Source organism: Danio aesculapii, chromosome 1 (assembly GCF_903798145.1).
Source record: "Danio aesculapii chromosome 1, fDanAes4.1, whole genome shotgun sequence".
Lineage (NCBI taxonomy): Eukaryota > Metazoa > Chordata > Actinopteri > Cypriniformes > Danionidae > Danio > Danio aesculapii.
Window position 1 is genome coordinate 45,628,222 of NC_079435.1, and position 25,214 is coordinate 45,653,435.

A 25,214-nucleotide genomic window follows, 5' to 3' on the forward strand; every position below is an offset into this window, starting at 1 on the left:
ATGCTTATCTTTATTATTTACTCAATTTATTCAACTGTCAGAATTTCCAGTCCCTCCTCTCAGCCTTTTTCCTCTTTTGTTCTGAGCTCATTTTAACCCTCTTCCCGCTTGTACGAGTCTGGTGGGTGGTGTGTTTGGGATAACACATGATAACAGTGCTCACCCTCAAATATAGTTATTCTGACTATGCCAGACGCTCTCCAAAGTATTAATAGTATTTCACTGTCGGTGGCCTTGAGTTGTTTCTCCCAATTTGAGAAAACAACAGGCCTAGAGATAGAGGAATGCATTACTGTGGTGGTCACAGTCACGCTACGCTAATACGGCTAACTCCACACTGCATCAGGTTTCATAGCATTAGCAGACTCACATTTTCACATTATGGTTGCGAAACCTGAGTCAATTTCTTTAGTACACGTTGAGGTGTATTTTTGCGCAATGCATTACAGTCTTATTGGTGTTGGCATGCCAGCGTTGTATGAATGTTTTGTGAGTGATTTATGGTTGATAGCTCAAAGTGTGCCAGCATGCGGCTTTCTTGCCTTTAGCTAACATTACTAAGGTCATTATTTGGCCGTAAATCTGAGAGCCATCATTGTTTCTGGGGAGTTTTTATAGATTGTGTTTTACTGATTATGTAGTGATTCTGAATATGCTTGTTTTGTCTGTGTGTGTCATTCAGATAAATCAAACTCTGGTATGTGTGTATTGGTGTTTTCTAGACAGATTGGGTACAAGACAACGCTTTATCCAGACATCAGTGCCAACAAAATCAACAAGAAGTGGAATGTGAAGGGTGGATTTGTTCTCAGCTGTGAAGAAATAGGCCTGGCGGGTAGAATGGGGGGGAAGTCTTTAGATTCAGGAATTATGGATATTAAAGGTATAGAGTGGCATTTTTTTAGGTTAAAGTTTTCTATTTTTTTTTTCAGCTTAATGTAGAATTGGTTATGTTTTACATTTAGCCAGTTAATTCAATTCAGTTCAATTATTCTTTATTTCTATAGCGCTTTTACAATTGTGTCAAAACAGCTTAACATAGAATATCAATCAGCCAAGATGTAAACTATGATGTGACTAATAATGTGAGATGGAGGCGGAGCTATCTGTTTTTCTGACCAATCAAGTGTTAGTGGAACCGTTCGTTTCTTAGTTCGTTCGTTTGGTTGTTCGGTTGTTCGTTCGGTCGGTCAGTTCTATGGATGCTTAGTTCTGACATGGAATAAAATAGTTAGTCAATTGTGATTTTTATTTCTTTAGTACATATTTAATATTTGTCAATCTAAGTTATAAGATAAATTGTTGCAGTTACTGTAGGGATAAAAATTATGATATAAGCTAGAACTGTGCGTTATGACAAACAAATCTCATATCATAATGTAAGTCATATCATATCCAGATAATGATATATTTTTGCCAATATAGCACCTTTTCTGTGAATTCAGTCAATTAATAGTTTATATATATAGAAATGACTATTTATTTAATATATTTTAAAGTATTTACTTTATTATTATCACTTTATTATAATTTGTTTCACTTTGTTTGATTAAGAATGTAGAAATAAAAAGTACATTTGAATTAAACATAAAACAGACCCATTTTACAGCCCCAAATAAAATGTTGCTAAACTAAAATTCTAAATATAAACATTGGGTAAGACTTTATTTTGATGCTCCCTATTGTACATTTTGTTGACTAAAATTGCATTGCAACTACATGCCAATTACTTCTCATTTGAGTATTGGTAGACTGTCTGCTTAATGTCTGCTGATACTGCTCCTTCAACAGACATTTAACTGACTATAAGAAACTTTGCAAAAACATGTCAACTTACACTAACCCCAACTCTAACCCCAACCTAACAGGCTACTTATAATGTAAAGAGAATTAGTTGGCATGTCACTGCAATGTAACCAGGGTGTGAATTACAGTAAAAGATGGTTTAGAGGGGGGGGGGGGTAACTAAGCCTCCCAATTAACGATTTATCGATAGACATTGTAAGTCTTCAAAATGCTGTTTGTTTCTACATATAGCCGGAATTTAAAGTCGAATTAGTGGCATAGTTGGTATAGTTTGACCTATAATAATGTCTGAAACAGCTAATTAGAGGAAACTGTAGGTCAGAATACACTAAATATCCACCAAAACAATGAAAACTTAAATATGTTTAATTAATAAATTAGATGTAAGTTAATTAAATACATAAATGACTGAAGCATATTACACAAACTAACCTAAAAATTTGACCCCGTCAATGGTCAATGTATAAATGACACACTGAATGTAACTTCAATTCAGCAAATTGCGTTAAAGGGACCATTAAAATAAAATAACACCAAACATTGTACTTAAATTCTTACAACTTTCTCACCATGCTGTTATTTTTATCTTACAATAAAACATACTGTGAAAAATAGCATATAATAACACTAATATAAACAGAATTAAAAATAAAAGTCAAAATTACAAAATGTAAACTCAAAACTAAGTGGAGAAAAAAAAACACATTTGAGAAAAAAAAATCAAAAAAAGAGATTTATTTTTTTCACTTTTCACATGACTCTATTTTCTGAATGTCTTAGGTGCATTTAGATGAAAATCATCCAGTTATCTTGCTAAACACACATACACATGCCTATGATAAGCCATTCTTACCCCTGGGATGCATAAATATAAATCCCATCATGCATCTGGCTTGATGTGGAGGTGGGCGACTCAAGGATGAGGGTGTGTTAACAAAAGAAAAATGTGGACAGGAAAAAAAAACAGCAGTAGATAAAATATAAGTTTTTTATAAGTTCTTATAAGGCATAGTTTAATTTTAGGCTATTCATGGGCTATATTTGTAAATACAGTAATGTAAAAGCATTTTTTATGTTTAAGATTTATTTAGGCTACTGCAGAAAAAAAAATGTTCAATGTAACTGAATGTGTGTTTATTAAACTATTAATATTATACTAATTTAGAGAGACCTTATGTGATTGACTGCTAGCATAACGATGTGGTTTCCGCTTCCGTTCCGCTTATATAAGAAAACAACTTGTTGCGTTTGTTGCAACGGGCATTGTCGGTATCCACTCGGAAAATACAAACCGTTTGGTTCTCTCCGCAAGCTTACCAGCTGTGTGCGCGAGTCTGTGTCGCGAGCTATAGTGTGCGCTTAGCGTGAGCCTCCGCCGAGTGCGGGAACTGAGAACTCTGCACAGCCGAGAACCGTGATGGCTTTTATATTGACGCACTTGCCGTTGTACTATTGGGCGGAAATATTTCCAAACTTTTATTGTTGATCAAATAATCCCCTCCTTGGTAAGCAGAAAAGATTTCTATTATAAACATTAAAACGCAGATCCCAAGCTTTTGACCGGACGTGTAGATAAAGAAGCAGTAGAATATGCTGCGATGTTTTAAACAGAAAGCTGCATTCTTCATGGGACAGGATGCTTGACTCTTCAGAGGCCGATGATGGAGGTGTTTCTGTCAGTATGATCTGTTCCAGGGGCTTCAGGATCACGCGAGGTCAGAGATCAGCGGACAGAGCAGGAGTTTGTGGATGAAGGTCAGCAGAGACAGAGACCCCGACATTCCTGCGCAGCCACAGAAATTCCTGTTCAGCCCCCTAAAAAAGTCAACAAACGTATAAAGAACAATAACTAACAAAGAAGCGAGATATTAATAGCTGCTGCTCTGTTTCTGAGAGAGAGAGAGTTATTTAAAGGCCTTGTTAAATCAAGATTAGAGTGTTATGGCTGTTTGTCAATGTCGTTTAACTTTGAAGTTATTTATGGTAGGGCACTAATGTTATTTTCAGTTTTTGTTAATATATATTTGTTTTGTTATACTTTATTTATATTTTCAGTTTTGATTTTTAAAGTTTTTTTTATAATACATTGCATTACTGCTTTATTTCAAGTGCACTTTTTGCAACCCTGGCTCATTCTGAAAACGTACCCCTATATACATTTCTGGAGAAAGAAAATATGTGCCAGGAGCAGTTTTTGCAGTTTTTGTTTTCATGACTCCACCAGAGGCCGCTGCTGTGTACGCTTTTTCAGATCTCAAAGATCTGAACAAGATCTGCGAGTGACATTCGTGCCTGCTGTTTCCGCGTAAATCCACCAGAGGCTGCTGTTGACAGACTAACTGACTGACTGACCAATCGACCAATCTCCCCACCTTTCCCTTCCCTAAACCCAACCAATAGAGTTTTAAAAAGTACCGATTGACCCGCCCACCCCCTTCCCTAAACCCAACCAACAGTGTTTTCAAAAGCAATCAAGAAAAATAAAAGCCCTTTTTGCAGCCTGATTTTTACCACGTTTTCAGATTTGAACACATTCTCACCCTGTTATTTACTTGTTTATTAAAATTTTTGGCTTTTGTCCTACCTGCTTTCTGGAGCCGGAATCAAACCTCATTGTTGTTGTCAACTCCTCTCTGTGTCTCAAGTCCGCCGACGTACATGTCGAGCTACCAGACAAACTGGTAACAGCGAGAAAGCCGTCCACATGGAGGTAAGCGGTCAGCTGGTAACCGAGAAAAGGAACGGCGTCATACCGCCCCATAGCATTCGCTTTAAAGACGAAATGCATACCTCTGGCTACATATTTTAGCGATTTCCAGAAACGTATATAAGGCTAAGTTTTTAGAATGAGTCTATGTTGACCTTTTTTTTGACTAGCTGTAAAAAAGTTACAAGCTGACTTAATAAAAAAAAAAAACAGTAAACCCATTTCCTACTTTAAATAGAAGTGATTAAACCTAAACCTAATTAAACCTTTATTATTATTATTATTATGCTCGTTGTTTATTTACTTAAGGGGGTGGTCCACTACAATATCATATTTTAAACTTTAGTTGATGTGTAATGTAGCTGTGTGAACAAAACAACATCTCTGAATGTAATATGCTCAAAGTTCAATGCAAAGGGAGACATTGGCTTTTACAGAGTTAGCTTAGCAAAGCCTACAGCAAACGATCATATTACAGCAGATCATCCTATTACAATGATTTCTAAATAATCTTATGATGCTAAATACTGGAGTAATGATGCTTTGTGGACTACAAAAAAATACATCCAGGCTAGTGAGATCACAAGCATTTCAGGTTACAAGCATTCACCTCGCGCACCACCACCTCTAATGTTATAGCAGAGAAAGCTAAAAGACCGTCCAAACAGTGCTATTTTTTCCACAGAGCTTGTTCTGTTTATGTATTTGGGCTTCCAAAGGACATGACACAAAGAGAGAAGTGCTTACAGTTTAATTTTAATTATGTTTCACAAAATTATATCTAAAAAAAGATATAGCACTAGCATTTGACAAAGGAGAACTTCCAGAATATCTCCCAGTTCAAGCCTCTTGGGGGTGGGCCTTTCAGAGGAACTAGGAAATATGACAGTCGTTTTCATGTTAGCTGAGTAGCTGTATATAATCAAAGAAAGATATATGGAAAAAAAAAAACATTATTTTTTACAAATTAATCATGAGCACACATTGCTTTGCATCTTATAAACACAACCAAGCCTTAAAAATACACTCTGGACCACCCCTTTAATAGTTTTAAGGCAACAGGTTTACTTACTTTTTTTTAGCTAAATTCAACTAATCACAGTGTTGTTTAGATTAGAGTTTAATGCAAAATTGACTTTTACAGCATTAGAGAAATCTGTCTTTACATGCATATACATTTAAATTGCATCCCGATCTTAATCTGTAGGGTTTAATATGGAGTTTGTTGAGGTCAAGCATTGATGTGCTAGATGAGATGGTCTGATTCATAGTTTCCACTCATAATTCATCGCAAAGGTGTTCAGTTGGGTTGAGAACAGGACTCTATGCAGGCCAGTCACATTCCTCCACACCAAACTTGCTCATCCGTGTCTATGTCTGGGTTTGAAATCGCATACTTTCATACTATATAGTATGCTAAAAACAGTATGCGAGCCAAGTAGTGTGCGAATTCATGGAATTCGAAAAACAGTATGCGAGAAGTACCCTGATGACCTACTACTTCTGGCGAGATTCTAAAGTGCGTATCCGATGCATTCATGAGTGGGAGTGAAGCGAGGTAACCTGGAAACAACTGACATGGGTAGGTCACGTGACCATGACAAAATGGCAGATGTAGAACATCCAAGTTGTATTCAAACTACTCGCGTTCATACTGTATAGATTGTACTTTTCCAACAGTTGATTACATTTAAATTCAAATTCAGTACCTACCGAGTAGAAGGCGATTTCAGATGCATCCTCTATGTCCACTGGTGCAGAGTCATGTAGGAACAGGAAGTGGTCATCGCTAATCTTTTCCCACAAAGTTAGGAGCATGAAATTGTACAAAATGTCTTTGTATTGTGAATCTTTAACATTCTATTTTGCTGCAACTAATGCCTCATTCACACTAGCAGCGACTTTGTAGATTCCTGTTGCTCTAGTAGGTGACCTGCTGTAAACGCAGGTCTGTGTAGGTCTACAGCATGGAGAATACAACCAGCCTCTGAGCGAGCTGAGAGAGGATCATGTAAAGTCTACTGATGCTCCTATTGGCTGTCGTTCAGGAAAGTCGCTCTTCATTTGCATAAAGTTAAAGGATTCTGGTCACCAATCGTCGATGTCGCTGTCGCTCGCATAGACAGATGTCGCCGGAAGTTAGTCACTCTTCATGTAAATGAACGGTCGCTTGACGCTTTGCCACTGCGAGTCACTCGTAGTGTGAATGAGGCTTAAGGGAACAGGTATACACTATAATCCCCCTTCACCAAAGTTGGCACGTTGCAGTCAGGCAAGTACACCATTGTCCATTGGATTGCCAAACAGAGAAAGGTGATTGGTCACTCTAGACCAGTAATAATAATAATAATTCCTTACATTTATATAGCGCTTTTCTGGGCACTCAAAGCACTTTACACATAGGGGGAATCTCCTCATCCACCACCAGTGTGCAGCATCCACCTGGATAACGTGACGGCAGCCATTTTGCGCCAGACCGCACACCAGTTGATTGGTGGAGAGGAGACAGAGCGATGAAGCCAATTATGATATGGGGAGGGTTAGGAGCCCATGATGGACAGAGGCCAGTGGGCAGATTTGGCCAGGATGCTGGGGTTAAACCCCTACTCTTTTTTTGAAGGACATCCTGGGATTTTTAATGACCACAGAGAGTCAGGACCTCGGTTTAACGTTTCATCCGAAAGATGTTAACGATGTAAGCGTTAGAGTCCCCGTCACTATACTGGGGCATTAGGACCCACACAGACCGCAGGTTGGCTGCCCCCTGCTATCCTCACTAACACCACTTTCGGCAGCAATCTAGCTTTGCCATGTGGTCTCCCATCCAGGTACTGACCGGGCGCAGCCCTGGTTAGCTTCAGTGGGCGACCATGTGAGAGTTGCAGAGAGCTAGCTGCCGGCTAGAGAATAAATCTTCACTACTGTAGAGTCCAGTTGCAGCTGCTTTACACCACTGCATTCCACACTTTGCATTGCATTTGGTGATGTAAGGCTTGGATGAAGCTGCTTGAACATGGAAACCCATTCCATTAAGCTCTCTACACACTGTTTTTGAGCTGATCTGAAGGCCACACAAAGTTTGTAGCTATTGACTCTGCAGAAAGGTGACGACTTCTGCACACCGTGGCTCAGCATGTGTTGACCCCGCTCAGCTACTTTACGTAGCCTTTTAAGAGTTTAAGTTGCTGCTCCAAATAGTTTTACAGTGTTACAATACTAATAACAGTTGACAACAGAAAGTTTAGTATAGAAAAAAGTTTTATGAATGTGTTTATTGCACAGGTGGCAACCTACAGTATAATGGTACAGTATCATGCTCTAATTCAGTGAGCTCCTGAGATCAACATATTCTTTCAGAAATGCAGTTGGCATTCCTAGGTTCTTGGTTGTATACCTCTAGGAAGAGAAGTTTTAAATAGAAATCAATTGACACTATTTACTCTTATTGTACTTATAGTTATTGTTGTGGCTTTTATTTCTTTTCAAGTTCAATTTGAGTGATTTTGTTTATTTTATTGCTACTGTGTAGACTTTGCCAGGGTCCATATTTGTGTTTTACTTTTAGTTTGTATTTATTTATTTATTTAGTTTATTTTAGTTTATTCTATTTTATTCTATTTTATTTTACTTTATAAAATTTTTTATTCTATTGTATTCTATTTTATTCTATTTTCTTTTACTTTATTTTATTTTTTATTCTATTCTAGTCTATTCAATTTTATTTTACTTTATTTTATTTTTTATTTTATTTTATTGTATTATATTCTGTTGTATTCTATTTGATTTGATTTGAATTTACTTTATTTACTATGTTCTATTTTTTATTTTATTCTATTCTATTTTATTTTATTCTATTATATTCTTTTTTATTTTACTTTGTCATTGTATTCTATTTTTTATTTTATTTTATTCTATTTTATTTTACTTTATTTTATTCTATTCTATTTTATTCTATTATATTTTATTCTATTTTATCCTTTTTTTAAATCTATTTTATTTTATTTTATTCTATTTTATTTTATTCTAATTTATATTTTATTTTATTTTATTTATTTAATTTTTTCCAGTCAAATGCATAACAATGAAATATTCCACTCCAAAACACCATGATCTGCAGTGAACTACCTGCTTATCTCTTTAACGGAGATTTGAACCAAAATCTTCTGCTTTAACAAGTGAAGACCTTTTTTGCAAACAGTTTTAAATCAATTCCACAATTCTTCTAAATTTAGAAGGCATATTAATCCCTTCCCCAAGTGGATTAATCATTTTCCAGACAGAATTCTGTGGCTAATATAATCACTTCCACACACTTTATTAGGGGATTTTCATTTGTGTGTTTTCCACTGAGACATGCCGACATAGTCAAAATATGCAGCGGTTTCTTTTTGTCTCTTTACCTCCTCCCTGTCAAAAAAATACACTTTTATCAGCGTTATCAATAAATACACACGTGAAATAACAAATTATAGATAATAGCACTCATTCAGATTATGATAAAACAGACTTTAAACTCAAGTTTTTGCAGTGTGTATCAGAATATCTGGTTCAGGAGGAGGAGGGTGTTTTCAAGGTTGCAAAGGCTACACAAATGGCCTTATTTCTTGGCCAGCTGCACTTGTTGGACACACACACACACACACACACAACATGTTTCACTCACAGAGACAGGTGGTAAGCTAGTTTATATTGGGTTGGTTTGAAATGTAAACGATGTTTATGGAGTTACATTGTGAAACTCAACTTTTTTATTGGACCTCCCTTGATCTTGATGAAAAGTGAAATATGAACTCCTGAAACATTATCGGAATTCCATTTCACAAAAATAAGCTGACCTTCAGACCTGAAGAAATGTGTTTAAGGGATGTTCCATACTTATTTTCTTAATTGTATTGTCATTTGCTAAACATTATTCTGCTTTTATTTCTTTCTTTCAGACCTCTGCTGTACTTTCTGAGAACGACAGAGCAGGTAAGTTCACATGAACTCTTGTTTTATTATCTTAACCTACATTAAGCAGGATAAGCGATGGGGGATTGGAAAGCACAACTGTATGTGGGTCAAAGATGAAAAGGGTTTTCAAGCTTCAAAACAATAAAAGGGTTTAACTGTTAATTGTCTAAGGGGAAAAATCATCCATGTTTATCATGATTTACTGAAGGCACCCAAAAGCAATAGTTTGAATACCAAAACATCCAGTCAGGCATAATTATTGTATGACATTTTAAAATGATCACAGTACAGCAACAAATTACTAATTTAAAATCATTTTAAAACATTTATTTATTTATTTATTTATTTATTTATTTCACCTTTCAAGTTGTTTAAATTCAAAGATTTGTGATGGCTAGGTTATTTTTTAATTATATATATATATTTTTTTTTAACCAAGTTGTTCATAAATTATACATACATTTAGGGTGAACATTGGGCTGGGCGATATTGCAGAAAGAATATCACAATATCATGTTTCATATCATTGGGTATCGAAAATTATTGAATATCTTTTAACAATCCAATTAGAAATATTATTTTTTTATTTTGATTTATCATCATTACTAAGGCAAATACTTTTAATAGTCATAAACAAAATATTTAAACAAAATATCTAACCTCTTTATAATAAAATAAATGTAAGTGTTAAAGAGACTCTTAAACTTAATAAAAAAATGTTACAAAGTGTGTGTAATGGTAAAAGAAGATCAACTTCTGTAAGGTGTGAATAATAATAAAAAACAGTAAACCTAAAACAAAATTAATCTTTCAAATTTTTAAACAAAGCAAATTATGATAATCAAATCTTAGCTTTCAAGTAAAATAACTGACCATTATTATTCGAATACATATTGCAACATTACAAATTGTGAAGTTGAATGACTACAGATGGGGTGCTAGTGCTAGTGGCTGGGATGCACAAGAAAAGAAACCAAAAAGCCACTCTGGCGACTGCCTTACATCCTATTTATTTTCAATCTCCTTACTGCTGCTTGCCACCAAACTCGCATTATTATTCTGACCTGTGAAGCATGAGCGTGTGGTTTCTTGCACCATATTATATGCACTTTGCGCTCACGCTCCCCTGGCGTCTCTTGTAACTAGACGACCATCAATCGTTTTCGCAGAAGATGACAAACGGACAAACCATTGCTGCAGCTCCGATGCAAGTTTATGAACAAAAGCACAGTGTTTGGATGCGATGTGTTTGTCTGAGGTAATTAGTCTGCCATTATTACTGAAAGTGTATATTCTATACAAAGTGTGAAGCAGATTGGTTAGTTCTAATCACATGAATTATGGTGCATTCGAGGCATTCGGAAAAGTTGAGATGTTTTTCAACTAAGTGTACCTGGAAAATGCACACACGTCACATGTGCGCCGCTTGCACACCATGTGCGTGTCGCTACCATATGCGCATTGTGCAAGTCGCGCGCCTCAATTGGAAATTACAAAATTACACTCTAATCTTATTGGCATTGCTTTCAAGGCGCACTTAGCAGCCACAATTTAATAAAAGTTTCATACCGAAACTTCATACCAAACTTTTTTTTATCGATATTAACAATGGTTAACCAATACGGATTTTATCGCCTAGCCCAACACAGTGTTTTTACCCAACAACCATAAGTTTTTACCCAGTAGTTTAAAATACAGATAACAATGTCAAACAAAAACACTGTTTTATGCATGTCAGGCCAGTAGCTGACATTGTAACTTTTGTCTGCCATTGTTGTTTTGGCTTTCAATTACTCTTGCATACTTACTGAACACTTAGTATGCATGTCTATCCAAAAAAACTGTGCCTTCTTTTTAGCTGAAATTTCCAGTCAAACTCCTCCATGACAATCTCTAAAATCCCAAAAAGTGGACCACCAAATAAAAGTACTACCTGCCAATCCTAGTCAAGTAACACATACAGCTTTGCTTTCCCACCAAAGTGTGTCAACTGGTGGCACTGGATCTGTTAAACACTAGCAGATGTTGTGCAGTCAGACGATGAGCTGCCTGATATCAGTACAGAGAGCTATAGATGTGGCTGGAAATTGAAGATTGTTACTTGGGTGATATATATCTAGAACAAACCTCTTCATACCCTTATGGTCATATGACTATGTTGCTGAATGAAAGAGATGGTTTGTTTGGGGCACAGCTAAAAATTTACCCTCATCTCTGTCTCAGCCTGGGGCTAGAACAACCGTAACATGCTAGTTATTAACAGATAGCTGATAGTCACTCACTTCTGCTTATGTGGTCTTTTGATGTTTGTTGATTATTGTGTGTCAGCTATAATGTTTGTAGCACTGGGCTTTTTGTTATTTTATGGGTATCTTTTGTTAACGAAAGGTTGTTTATCAGATATGATGTCATACCTAATATCATCATTGAATATAATTGCCTAATGTTGAGACTTTGGATTGACATATAAAATCTGGAGATCTTAATTACAGAACACTTTTTGGTCACACTTTATGTTGATGGTCCGTTTGTTAAATTAAGTTACGTTGCATCTACATGCCAACTAATTTTTATTAGCTTAAAAGTAGACTGTTAGGTTTGGGGTTAGGATTAGGGTTTGTGTAAGTTGACATGTAGTTGCTAAGCTTCTTATAGTCAGTTGAATGTCTGTTGAAGGAGCATATCAACAGGTATTAAGCAGACAGTCTACTAATACTCAAATGGACCATCAAAATAAAATGTTACCCACGTTTTTTTGCATTTGTTTTGTTTTACCTTGAAAATTATTTTAGTTATGGCTCCACTATCCAAGAACAATGTTTTAAAAAATATATCCAAGGCATTAAAAAAACATAGTGATTAAAATTGGAGGACAACAATGCTTGAAGCTCAACAAAAGATTACAACAATGATTTCTGAAGGTTGCATCAGTCAAAAATGAAATGGTAGCCTGATTTCAGGATATCACTAGTCTCTTATACTGCTTGATTAGCTAATAACAACTTTGTCATCATGGAATTTTCAGAAATTCTCAGTATGGTTAACATCAGGACTCTAGCCTGGCCATTTTCATATTTTGCTGTTTTTTTTTTTTTTTTTTGATTGACCTGCTTTACCTGTTTTGCTGTCTGACATGAGGTGCATTATTCTGCATGAAGATTGCTGGATGATTAGTCAATGAACAAAGGGAATGAATTATTTGATTCCAGGACATCATTAGTCTCTGTCACTGATTTATCAGCTCTTCGCCAGTTCTTTTCCACAGTTTGCTTAATGTAATGTTTTTTAACAATAACTTTGCTATTACAGATTTTTCTGAAATTCTCAGTCAGGTTAACATCAGGAATCTGGGCTGGCCATTTAATTATTTCACAGTTTTTATTTATTTATTTACTTTTATTGACCTGCTTTACCCGTTTTGCTGTCTGACATGAGGTGCATTGTCCTGCATGAAGATTGCTGGATGATTAGTCACGAACACAGGGAAGGTACTTTGCTGTTATGGATTTTTCTGAAATTCTCAGTCAGGTTAACATGAGGACACTGGCCATTTTATTACTTCACTGTTTGTTTGTTTGTTTGTTTGTTTGTTTGTTTGTTTGTTTGTTTGTTTGTTTGTTTGTTTGTTTGTTTGTTTGTTTGTGTTGATTTACCTGTTTTACCTGTTTTGCTGTCTGACATGAGGGGCATTGGCCTGCATGAAGATTGCTGTATGGTTGGTGAATGAACATAGAGAAGGAAACACAAGTTGCAAAGAGCTTCTGATAAACATTTGCATTTACTCTGTCATGTACTGTAGCTGTATAATAGGCCAAACTCCTGAGATTCTCCACTATCTTGTTTTTATTTGTATTATTATTATTATTATTATTATTATTATTATTATTATTATTATTATTATTATTATTATTATTATTATTATTATTATTATTATTATTATTATTATTTAAAGAATCAAATATTTTGAATGTCAAGCTTTTACTGCTATGCCTGATATAGAACGACTCACTATCTTTGCAATTTACAGTGAAAACTAGAAAATTTGGCTGCCAATTAAATGGGGTTTTTCAGACACTGTGAAGTATTCACTATTGTATATTTGGATACATAAAATGCTATTTAACTTTGTGCCATAAATCAGTCAATGCATAGCATTTTATTAACTATAACACAATAATACATATCTGATATGTGATTCAAATAACAGTTTACCCCCCCCCCCACATGCACACACACACACACATATATATATATATATATATATATATATATATATATATATATATATATATATATTTTTTTTTTTTTTTTTTTTTTTTTTTTTTTTTTATGTTGTTACACTGTAAAAAAAATCCTGTGTTGTGTTGAGCCAACATGAAGAAATAAAATTAACTTATAAGTGGTTACAATTTTTTATGGATTTAACACAAAACAGATTGACAAAAAATTGTCCCCAAAAAAACTAAAGAATTTTGTTTCAGCTAATTTTAAATAAGTAGCCTAAACAAACAGCAAACGTCAATGTCCAACAGTGGATATACATTTATACACTCAAAAATGATGTTACATGAGAACATGAGAATGTGAAAAGAGTCTTAAGGCAGTTTTATATTATGTTTGGTCCATCGATTGATTAACATAATCAGATAAGAAAGATGTTTTGCCATTAACATGACTCCAAAATTTCTGCTCATATCCATAGTTAATTCAACTCAAACCATAGGAGACCACTCCACTTTGACCCCAGTGTCTCTCTGGAATCAATACCAGAAAGCAACAGGAGCTGGAGACCGTCTGTCCACATCATATACTTATAGGCTTAGCTTTAGGTGTGTATGCAGCGGAGACAAAGAGAATCAAAGACGGTGCATCATGCAGGGTTTTAAATGTCAGTCAGATTTTGGTGGTGTTGATCTAGGGCCATTTCCACATGCATGTTTAGCAGTCTGTTCATCTATTCACAAATGGTCACCTGAGGTGCACTGCTGTTTACACTTGGCATTAACATGCATTCAAATTCGTTTCTAGTGTTCACTTTTTTTGAGATAATTCCCTCTTAATTTGTCATATGCTGATAATATATATAAATTTTATTATATATATGTATTGAGCAATGTTGCTGTGCAGTATTACAGAGCAGTGTTGCTTGGCTACTTTCCTATTGATGATGGCCAACAAAATGTATAATGGATCCAGTTGCCCTAATTAATTGCAGTGTCTCACTTGATTGCCCAACCTAGACTCATTGGAAATATGTGCCCCAGACTACATTTTTGCAAAAGAAAAAATACGTTGCTCTGGTTAATTTTTACTCTGAGCTTCCAACACAATCTCACAGGAATTCATAACTTTTTTGATTTAGTGACTAATTCGTATGAATTCATATGATCTTATTCATACAATATTGTACGATTTGCTCATCCCCCAATGACGGTTGGGTTTAGGGACGGGGTTTAGTGCCACGCCTCCTTCTTAAAATCGTACTGAGCTGAATTAGCCACTAAACTGACAAAACGTAAAATAGTTACGTTTCCTCGTGAGATCAGTCTGGAGAACACTATCTACAGAACAAAGTCTTGGAACAAAGAAAGTCCTCTAACATCGTAACATCTCAGCACTCTAAATAGGCCAAGGTACATACACCTAGCCTTTAAATTGGCCAACACACCAATAAAAATAAGTCTTTAATAACAAATTAAATTAAAATAAATTCTAAATTATGACGTTTAGGCAATTTGTCAATAACGAAATTAGATGGGATTTGTTTTGCCACTTCTCTTCACAATCCAGCCTTAAGGCGACGGTGAAGCTGAATAATAAAAGAATAATGCCAATATTACCCTATATATTCTCACTACATTAGGCTTTTTTGATTTAATTAATATTTAGTTATAATTTGAAAATACTTTACTCACCAAGATTAGGCTTTGTAAATGTGTTTTTGTGGAACATTATTGAATCCATTGTAGATGGCTTGAGCAGTCCTGCGCTCACTGATGTTGTATCCAGCAGCACTAAACACCTTTTCACTGCTGCTGCTGCTACTGGCCGGGATGCACTACTGATCTGGCTAATTTTGCAAGTTTTGAGTAGGATTCATCTTCATCTTCCACCAGCCAAAAACATCCATTTCATTTTCCATGACAGCGGTTTGAATGTAGCGAGTGATCTCATCTTTTTCCCTGTCAGCTTGCTGTAGATTTTCCCACTCCGCAAAATTCGCTCTTTTTGGCTTCTCCGTCATCATTTGCTTCACCTTCAGAGGGATGAATTTTAATATTGTAACAAACAATTTGATTGCTTTCTCACGCTAATGAAAATGCATCACATGACTGTTCATTTACCACGCAAGCTGGACCGTGAGCGCAAGCCCGAGCCCGAGCCCGGCCCAACTCCGTCTAAAATTATAGAAATTAAGCCCGAAACCTATCGGGTCCCGTAGGTTCAGACAAAGATCTTCAGCTCTAAGCTGAATGACCTTTTTTTGTTTGTTTTTTGTAAAGTGCAAGTAAATATGAATAACTTTTGTCTGCTTACTCACAGCACATCTCAGAAAGATCACGTGTTAGTTCAGTAGGTGAACAATAAAGACTACTTTGTTGCTGTTTGATCCCATTCAACCTCATGAGGGGACAATATAAATGCAATAATTTTTTTTTTTTTTTTACTATCTCTGTAAGTGGTCAACAGTGGACAACCTCAAAACATTTCACACCTCATTTTACTTACTGTAGTGCTGTCAACTCATGATCCTATTGACAAAAACTTTTATATTCAACACCAGGCCGAAATGACATTAGATGCTGAATTTGGAGATTGCGTGTGGGCATTTTGAGTTATGTAATGACCCCCTGCGGCTCTATGGCTTGGCATTCTGGTGTGTGATGGATGATAAAATGCAGGCCTGATTTCTGCACAATGGCCCCCTGTTTCGAAGCACATCAAAGCCTCTCTGTATCAGGCCAGGAATGTGGGGTGCAAAGCCTGGTTGCATCACGCAAGCCCTGCCCTAAGATGGACAGCATTCATGGTTAATTTTTCGGGTTGTTGCAATGAACTTTTGGGTCACAACACTGTAACAAACTGTGTGCAAGGAAAGCGATGCCCATCCAGGCGTCATTCTTTTTGCTGTGCTATCCATTTTCCAGACTGGGCTAAAACACAGCAGGGGATTGGCAGGAGCAAAGAGAACCAAATCGCAGTGATTTTGCATACGTGTTTGTGTGGGCATCAGCGTATGAGTTCCTGTTATCTAACACATGAAAGCCTGACATTGTTGGTTTGCATTTAGGGTTGTTTTAAGGGGTAACGGGGCAGCAGAATGGAGATTTCGGCTGCATTAAGTGCTCAAGTTTCTGCTGAGGCCTTTACTTTTTCCTGCTTTAGTGTAGACAAATGGATGTGGCTGGAGGATTTAGGTTTTTAACCTTGTAATGGCATCTTATCTTTAGAAGACTATCCATGGATGCTCACATTTGTTCACCTAAAGTAGTAGCTAAGAACTCAATATAAAGACAAATATTATCTCTGTGTTTTTCTAAAAGAAGTTTTTTATTTATTACAAACTTTTGTGATTTGAGTATTTTAATTAGTAAGAATTTTGTTGTTTTATAAGTGTTTTTCTAGAAATAAATATCTACATACAGCATATTAAAACTCGCAATCAAGGGCTATAAAGTCAAAGAATTGTTATTATATCTGTGTATAGTTAATACTTTATATTTTAAGTAAAACTTGCCTTATGTTGCACAGATACATTGTTGGCAAAGCCAAAAATACATTGTATGGGTCAAAATTATTGCTTTTTATTGTATGCCAAAAAAACATCAGACTATTAGATAAAGATTATTTTCCATGAAGATATTTTGTACATGTCTAACTCAGGCTTAGTCCCTTTATTAACCCTTTAATGAGCTGCAACCCATCTCTGGGAAACATCCATACATCCAACATCCACTGCGTTGTCCTAATATCAATTTTTAATATATTTTTAAAAATCATAGCAGTTGATTATGTAGCTGATAATACTGTACAAGGATTTATCCTATCTGTAAAGTAAATAAGAGCAGTTAGCAATAATTGCATTTTGACTAAATTTGCGGTTTAGTAATGATTTATATTATAATACAGAACATTATTTTACTAATGGCATTGTTTTAGATCATTCTTTAAACCAATATTAACTATGTGCCACAGCCATATCACCCTGCAGCCTAAGATCGGTTACTCATTGAAGCTAAGCAGGGCTGAGCCTGGTCAGTACCTGGATGGGAGACCACATGGGAAAACTAGGTTGCTGTTGGAAGAGGTGTTAGTGAGGCCAGCAGGGAGCACTTAGCCTGCGGTCTGTGTGAGTCCTAATGCCCCAGTATAGTGAAGGGGACACTACTGTCATTGAGTGCCATCTTTTGTATGAGGTCCTGACTCTGTGTGGTCATTAAAAATCCTATGGCACTTCTTGTAAAGAGCAGGGGTGTAACCCCGGTGTCCTGGCCAAATACCCTCCGACAGCCCTTACCCATCATGGCCTCCCAATCATCCCCATCCACTGAATTGGCTAAATCACTAGCTATGTTTCCATCCACAAATGTGAATGAACTTTTTGCGCAAAACTGAATTTTCGCATAAAAGATGTGTGAACAAAGCAGCGTTTCCATCCAACGAGTCAAAGCGAACAAAATCATCACTTCCTGATTAACTGGCACTAAATATCAACAATAATAACGGAATTTGCTGCAGTAGAAGAAGCTGCGCCAATCTTTTCTTCATCTAATAAACGACTTGCTCCTCAGATGACAATCTTGACACGCAGTGAATACGCGGTGGTGTTTGAAGTTGTCAGACGCAGAGCACTGACACTCTTGATTCTGGAGGTCATTAATAATAAGACTAGTACTTAAATGGTGAGGCGTTTTTAAAAAAAATATATATATATTTTTCAAAACTCTTTAATGCACAGTAAGTTCACAAACATATATAGCACAGCAGTAAACAGCAATACTGAATAAAGCAATTCATTCCAATATTCTTATATATACCAAACCACATCAGGTACTGTAGATTTGCAGTAGTTTTTGAGTTACACACTCTGTCCTCTGATAGAGAAGGGCAGTGGAGGAAATAAAAACACGGTAGGCAGTTTTCAAAGAACTTCGCCCCCTCACATTATTTCACTTTAAAAACCTTTTACTTCTGATCTGGGACCAGACCTCCACATTTCCCCTAACATCTGCCATTATCAGTTAAAACTACTTAACAGATCTCAGACCTGTGCCTCTCAAGCGCAACAGTAAGCTCACATTCTTTCTTATCTGCAGTGAGTTCGGTACCTATAATCATGTCTGCCGAAAACCTCCCTCTCCAGCTTTTTCCCTGTGGTTCTTTGATGTGCGTTCATCCTCCAGCATTCATTGCCCCGTCACGGCTCCGGCTCTGGGTGCAGAACAATGGCTCTATTGCTCATTTTCTGATCTCTCTCTCATCCACCTGCATCTGGGGTCAAGTCTCAGCCGGGTCGAGTCGGGTCAGTCCAGGTAAAGTCTGTCGAGGAAATGTCTGAGAAAGAGAGACAAATAAAGGAGGGATTTCTTTCACACTGGCCACCCATGTCTGCTATTTCCTGTAAGCGGCTTTCTCGGATCCTCAGAATTTTTTTTTTGTCCTCAGAAATTTCTGTAATACTTTATATTTAAAAAAAAAAATAACAATAATACTTGTCATATTAGTGATTGAAAAATACAGCAAAGTACACTTTTTACAATGCTGGGTTGTTTTAACACAATTTTGATTTAAATATGCACAACCTACACTGAAAAAAAATAGTTGGATTTACTAAAAACAAATTAAGGTAAGTTGTTGCAAACTGTTTATTTGGGCTGGATTTAAACAAACAAATCAAGTTGAACATAACTACATTTAACTTGTTTGTTTCAATTCAGCCCATATAAATTGTTTGACACCACTTACTGTACCTTAAAAAATGTAGTAATTCAATTAATCATTTTGTTGGGTGTTTTCTGTTAAACAGGAAAAAGGAACACCCTTCACCATTTGAATTATTTCAAAATATCACGAAATACACATTGCATTTGGAATATTTAACATATAGGTAAAAAAAAATAATAATAATAAAACGCATATTTTTAGAGACCTGGAATATTTCTGGCCAGCTCAGAGGCGCAGTAGGTAGCACTGTCACCTCACAGCAAGAAGGTCGTTGGTTTAAGCCTCAGCTGGGTCAGTTGGCCTGTGTTCATGTGGGTTTCCTCCGGGTGTTCTGGTTTCCCCCACAAGTCCAAAGAAATGCGCTATAGGTGAATTGGGTAAGCTAAATCATCCATAGAGTATGTGTGTGAATGAGTGTATGAGTGTTTCCCAGTCATGGGTTGCAGCTGGAAGGGCATTCGCTGCTTAAAAAAAAAGCATATGCTGGATAAGTTGGCAGTTCATTCTGCTGTGGTGAACCCTGATTAATAAAGGGACTAAGCTGAAAAGAAAATGAATGAATGAATATTTCTTGGGACCCTTTATGAACCCTTCGACCTGTGCCTATATAATACCCATTGTTGTCACACTGACCTCTCTAATCTAATCCAGTAACATTAACCGGATTTAATGATGTATATGTTTTTTTATATTTGTATATCCTGTATACCCTTAATGCTAAATTTTCCTTTTGTTAATTGTGCTGATTGTCTTTAAAAATACAGTTCTAATAACCCAAAAACTTAAATTGGTTTGTACCCAATTTGACAAAAAATTTGGCAAAATAACCCAGCATTTTTTAAACAGTGATTTATATAAAATGTATTTTTTTGTATGTGCAGCACTAAAAACTTTCAGAAACTTTATTTATTTATTTATTTATTTATTTATTTATTTATTTATTTATTTATTTATTTATTTGTTTGTTTGTTTGTTTGTTTGTTTGTTCGTTCGATAGGTCAATTAATCAGTTTTAGGAAAGCCTATAGCCTGTTTTTTTTAAATAAGGACTGTTCAATATATTGTTTCAGCACTGACATAATAATGTGTGCATACGCATACAGTATTTTAGGATGTGCAATATCAAGAAGAGATCGCTGTTTAAGAACATGATTTGTGAATTATTTGCAAAGTGAAATTAGGATAGAGTGAATGTTCATCATTTGCATGTTTTTAAGACAGTTCAAGAGAGGCACATAACATCTTTTGTAGCTTTAACAAAGATGAATTACATTTTATTTATAATAGAGTTTTACATTTGAGTATTCAGTTTCACATGTTTGCTCAATGCACTTTTTGTCATTAAGTATTTGCATGGTATTACTGTAAGAAAAAGATGAACAAGTCTATTTCTCTAATTATAACTTTTGTAGAATTTCATTTGTATTTATTCATATATTTAAACAGCTTGGTGTACCATTTTTATATTTTAATAACCTTTAACTTCATGGGTTGGTGTTCAGGAAGAGAGATTGTCTTGTTTTTTTTTTTCCAGTTTCTTTTTTTATGAATTGCTTTTAAGGGTGGAGGCTCAGCAAGATCTCTGTTATGTCCATTAATATTGAATAGGGGGAAACATCAACAGCATTCAATTCCCAGCAATCACCTAGTCAGAAAAGCCCTCCCTGACCTTTTTATTTTGAATTGCTCAAGAGGATACAGTATATATACAGTGCATGTGTGCAAGAAGAATACGTTTATGATTTTTAATTACTGTAATATTCGATAAACACATGTGCTCAATCAATTGTCCAGTTACTGGATCTGTGATTTCGAGAAATGTGCTGTCTGTTTTCAGTATATGACCTAGGGGAATTTCCACTTTAGTCATCAAGTTCTCAACATGGATTCCAATACCATTGTTTCTATCAGTAATTGAGATATATTGTTATTTATTTATTTGGACACATTATTTATTTATTTGAATACTTTATTTATTCATTTATTTATTTATTTATTTATTTATTTATTTATTTATTTATTTATTTATTTATTCATTCATTCATTCATTCATTCATTCATTTATTTATTTATTTGGACACGTTATGTATTTACTTGAACATTTTATTTATCTATTAAGTTATTTAATTACTTATTTGAACACTATTTATTTGTTTAATTATATGGACACTATTTATTTATTTGAACACTTTATTTATCTATGTATTTATTCATTTTTTTATTTGAACACTATTTTATTTTTATTATTTATTTATTTGCTTGCTTGTTTATTTATTTGGGCACATTATTTATTCATTTATTTATTTAAACACTATTAATTAATTAATTAATTAATTATTTGCTTGTTTGTTTATTTAGTTATTTATTTATTTATTTGAACACTATATTTATTTGTTTATTTATGGTGAAACTTGTGTTTTGCTAGCTTTAATTTAATTTAATTTAATTTAATTTTTTATTAAACTTTTTTGTTTTTTTTTACTTTTTACCTTTTGATTACATTAAAATGAAGTTAATAACAATAATAAGTTAAGTTTAAAAACATCCATCTGTTCACTTTTTGTACAGATTAAAAACTAACAAAAACAAATAGTTTACTAACATATAAATGAAAAATAAAAGAAAACAATAATGATACTACTTTATTTTACAGTGTTATAATTGCATTTGCTATAGCAATATCAATAAATAACTTTATATGTATTCATATAGCAGACACTTTTATTCAAAGTGGCTTACAATGAGGATAAAGGAAGCACTTAAAACCAGAGAGCAGCAATATGTATAGATGTCATGTCAAGTTAACTAAGCAGATTTTTAAAAATGATTCATTATATGCAGTTTCCCGGAATCAAACTATCACAGTTGCTGTAAGAGATGTAGCAGACATTTACAGCAGATGCTGCGAACTATTAACCCAGCCAAAAAACATGTAAAGCCAGGCTCACACTATACAAGATTTAGGCCTATAATAAAGTAACTGATAAGCAGGTGTGAAAAATACATCAAACAATGAGTCATCATCAGCAAATTGAAAGAGGAAACAACAGAGCAACACTGCAAAAGTCCAGCTCAAACTACAGACATCACACAAGCAATAGTTCTACCACAAACTACATGTAGATAAATATTATTACAAACAATTTAAATATGAAATAAAAACTACATTTATACAGAAATTGCAAAATCAAGTGGACTAAAAATAAATTAAAAATACCTAAGTAAGGGATAATGTTCTCACAGGCCTGCCTTCTTTATTCTAAGTTATCCACAAGTGGAAATTTGTTTTTGGCTTCACCACATAATTACATTCAACATCATCACATACTGTATGTCACATAAAAAAGCAACACAAATACATTTAACATCACATATAACACAATAACAAAAAACATAACAAAATGAACCCTTCATGAAGCTAATATGTTACCTATGAGCCTGATATGAACCACACATTATCGTTGCACATTATCCCACTTATCACAAGGCTACTTAACTAAACAATCAGAAACAAACAGTGATGGAAAGAGTACTGAAATATAATACTTAAGTAGAAGTGTCATTACTTGCCTAAAAATGTTGCAAGTAGAGTAAAAGTTGTAAATATTACTCAAAGTATAAGTAAAAAGTAGCCCTTTTAAAAGTGCTCAAGAGTAGTGAGTATTACGCTGTTAAAAAGCTGATGCATTTACATATAATTTGTTCCAAGAGTTCACACTTAACTGATGATTGATTATAAAGCGTGTTTGGCATGCTGTCCCAGGAGAGAGCCTTGAGCTCATAAGCTCCTCAAGCCCAGGGCTCCCTCTCGTTGCAGGGCGAGAGGGGAGTTTGAGCTCAGGTAGATCTCAAAAACTCCCCTGCTGTAGTAGCTAATGAACAGATAGGGATTGCTCTTAAGATATAACTACTTACTAGGAGCACATCTATGATGCCGATTTGGATTATTCAGTTGAATTAAGTTGTGTGTTTTTGGACAGTGGGAGGAATCCGGGGGGCCCGGAGGAAACCTACGTAAGCACGGGGAGAACATGTAAGCTCCACACAAAAACGTCGGCTGGTTTGGTAAAGACTAGAACCAGTGACATTCTTGCTGTGAGGCGACAGTGCTAACCACTGGGCCACCGTGCCACCCATCTAAGAAAGGAAGAGGAGGAGTAGGGGTGGAAGGGGGGATTCTTCAAAATGAAGATGGCTGTGATATGTAACTTGGGGTATCAAATACTGACATTTATTTGTCAGGTATGGCAACTAAAATACAACGTCTGATGGACGTCATAGTCATAACATCATTAGAGGTTGATATTTGGTTGATTTTAGGTTGGTCGTTGGACAGTGATGTCGAGTTGGCATTGAGTTCTGGCATCAACCCAATTTACATTTCCAAACAAAATGCAACATCCCCACGACATTGGGGTACAACGTCAATCTGACGTCATGTTGACGGCTTGTGCCTGCTGGGTGTTTTGGTCATCATACAGTAAACATCTATCTTCCAAACAGTTTGCTGCATTATAAATTGCCCATTTCTTGAGGTAGTTCATTATGATGTGATTTGATTTGACAGGAATAACAGGACTGATTTTTCTAATCCCTATAGACAGGAAACTGCAGGTAAATTATAGTTCCTGAGAAAAACTACTCAATTACAGTAATTTGAGTATTTGTATTTTGTTACTTTACACCACTGGAAACAAAACACCAATCTGGCATGTAACTTACTTATTCTTTAATTAAATATAAAGCTTATCATAAGAAAAAAAAATGCCTACCCTACCTATTATTATTGTCACTTGCTTACTCCCAGGGCCATTTATATCAAAGTTGATATTTGGCCGCTCCATGTGTTTCAAAGCAACTAATTTTTACGATGTGGACAATAGTTATGATCATTATATTCTCATCTGGGAATAACATACGATCCTTGTTTTATAGTATACAAGTAATTCTAAACTAACATTGGCTTTTGAAAACAGTTTTCTGAGACAGATAGTTTAAACTAATGTGACAGAAATATGCAATCCAGCAAACAACCAAATAAGCACACTGAGAGATGAAGGGATCTTGTCATAGTCGAACCCCTGATTGACTGAATATCCTCAGAAAACCCTGCTGAGTCCTTATCTACCCAGCAGTCCACACAGACTTCATTTCCATGCCAATTTGGTGAGACGGTCATGCCCAGATGGCTTAGGTTTCACATGAAATGACCCAGCTGACACAAATCAACCCGTTCTCTTCTAAGATCCCATCCTGATCTCATGTTTGTCTTCTTCAAGCCCAAAGGCAATAGCGGCGCATAGCATTAATGCCAGTCTGAATTTTCCAAGCTAATGTGTTCTTAGGCTTGTCTATCATGCTTATTTGATTCTAAGAACTTAATGCCCTCTCAATCCCTGCCTTTTATTTCCCACACAGTTTTATTGGCTTTGACTTATTGGTTGAGGGACTTGCACAAGGGTACATTCTTGGCCACATCGTTGCTTTATATCTGTCTCCGAAACTCTTTCCAAGTGTTGTCTCTAACATCATGTGCTTTAATGCTGTGTCCTGTGACTTTCTGAATGCTGTTTTACTGCTTGGTTTCCTGTAGGGAAAACCTTTGTTTTCGAAAGGCATCTGTTTGAAGACTGCTGCTCTGTCTATGGGTGTATTTTTCAACTACAGACACTTTTGGCATTGTGGACCTTTTAGGAAAGAAATGTATTCCTGCAGACACCTTGATGTTGACAATAAAAAAAAACACAATACATAACAAAACACAATATAAGGAAAGTTTTAATTATCTGAAAGATTCAATTAG

At 35.3% G+C, this 25,214-nt stretch overlaps 1 protein-coding gene across 1 annotated transcript in view; it reads left to right on the forward strand.

Moving 5' to 3' along the window:
* dlc1 (DLC1 Rho GTPase activating protein) overlaps positions 1 to 25,214 on the forward strand; it is a 209,771-nt gene that overhangs the window by 58,411 nt on the left and 126,146 nt on the right. Inside the window, exon 5 of the mRNA XM_056461057.1 lies at positions 9,451 to 9,484. Within this exon, the coding sequence (XP_056317032.1) occupies positions 9,451 to 9,484 (34 nt within the window). The remainder of the gene's footprint in view (positions 1 to 9,450; positions 9,485 to 25,214) is intronic.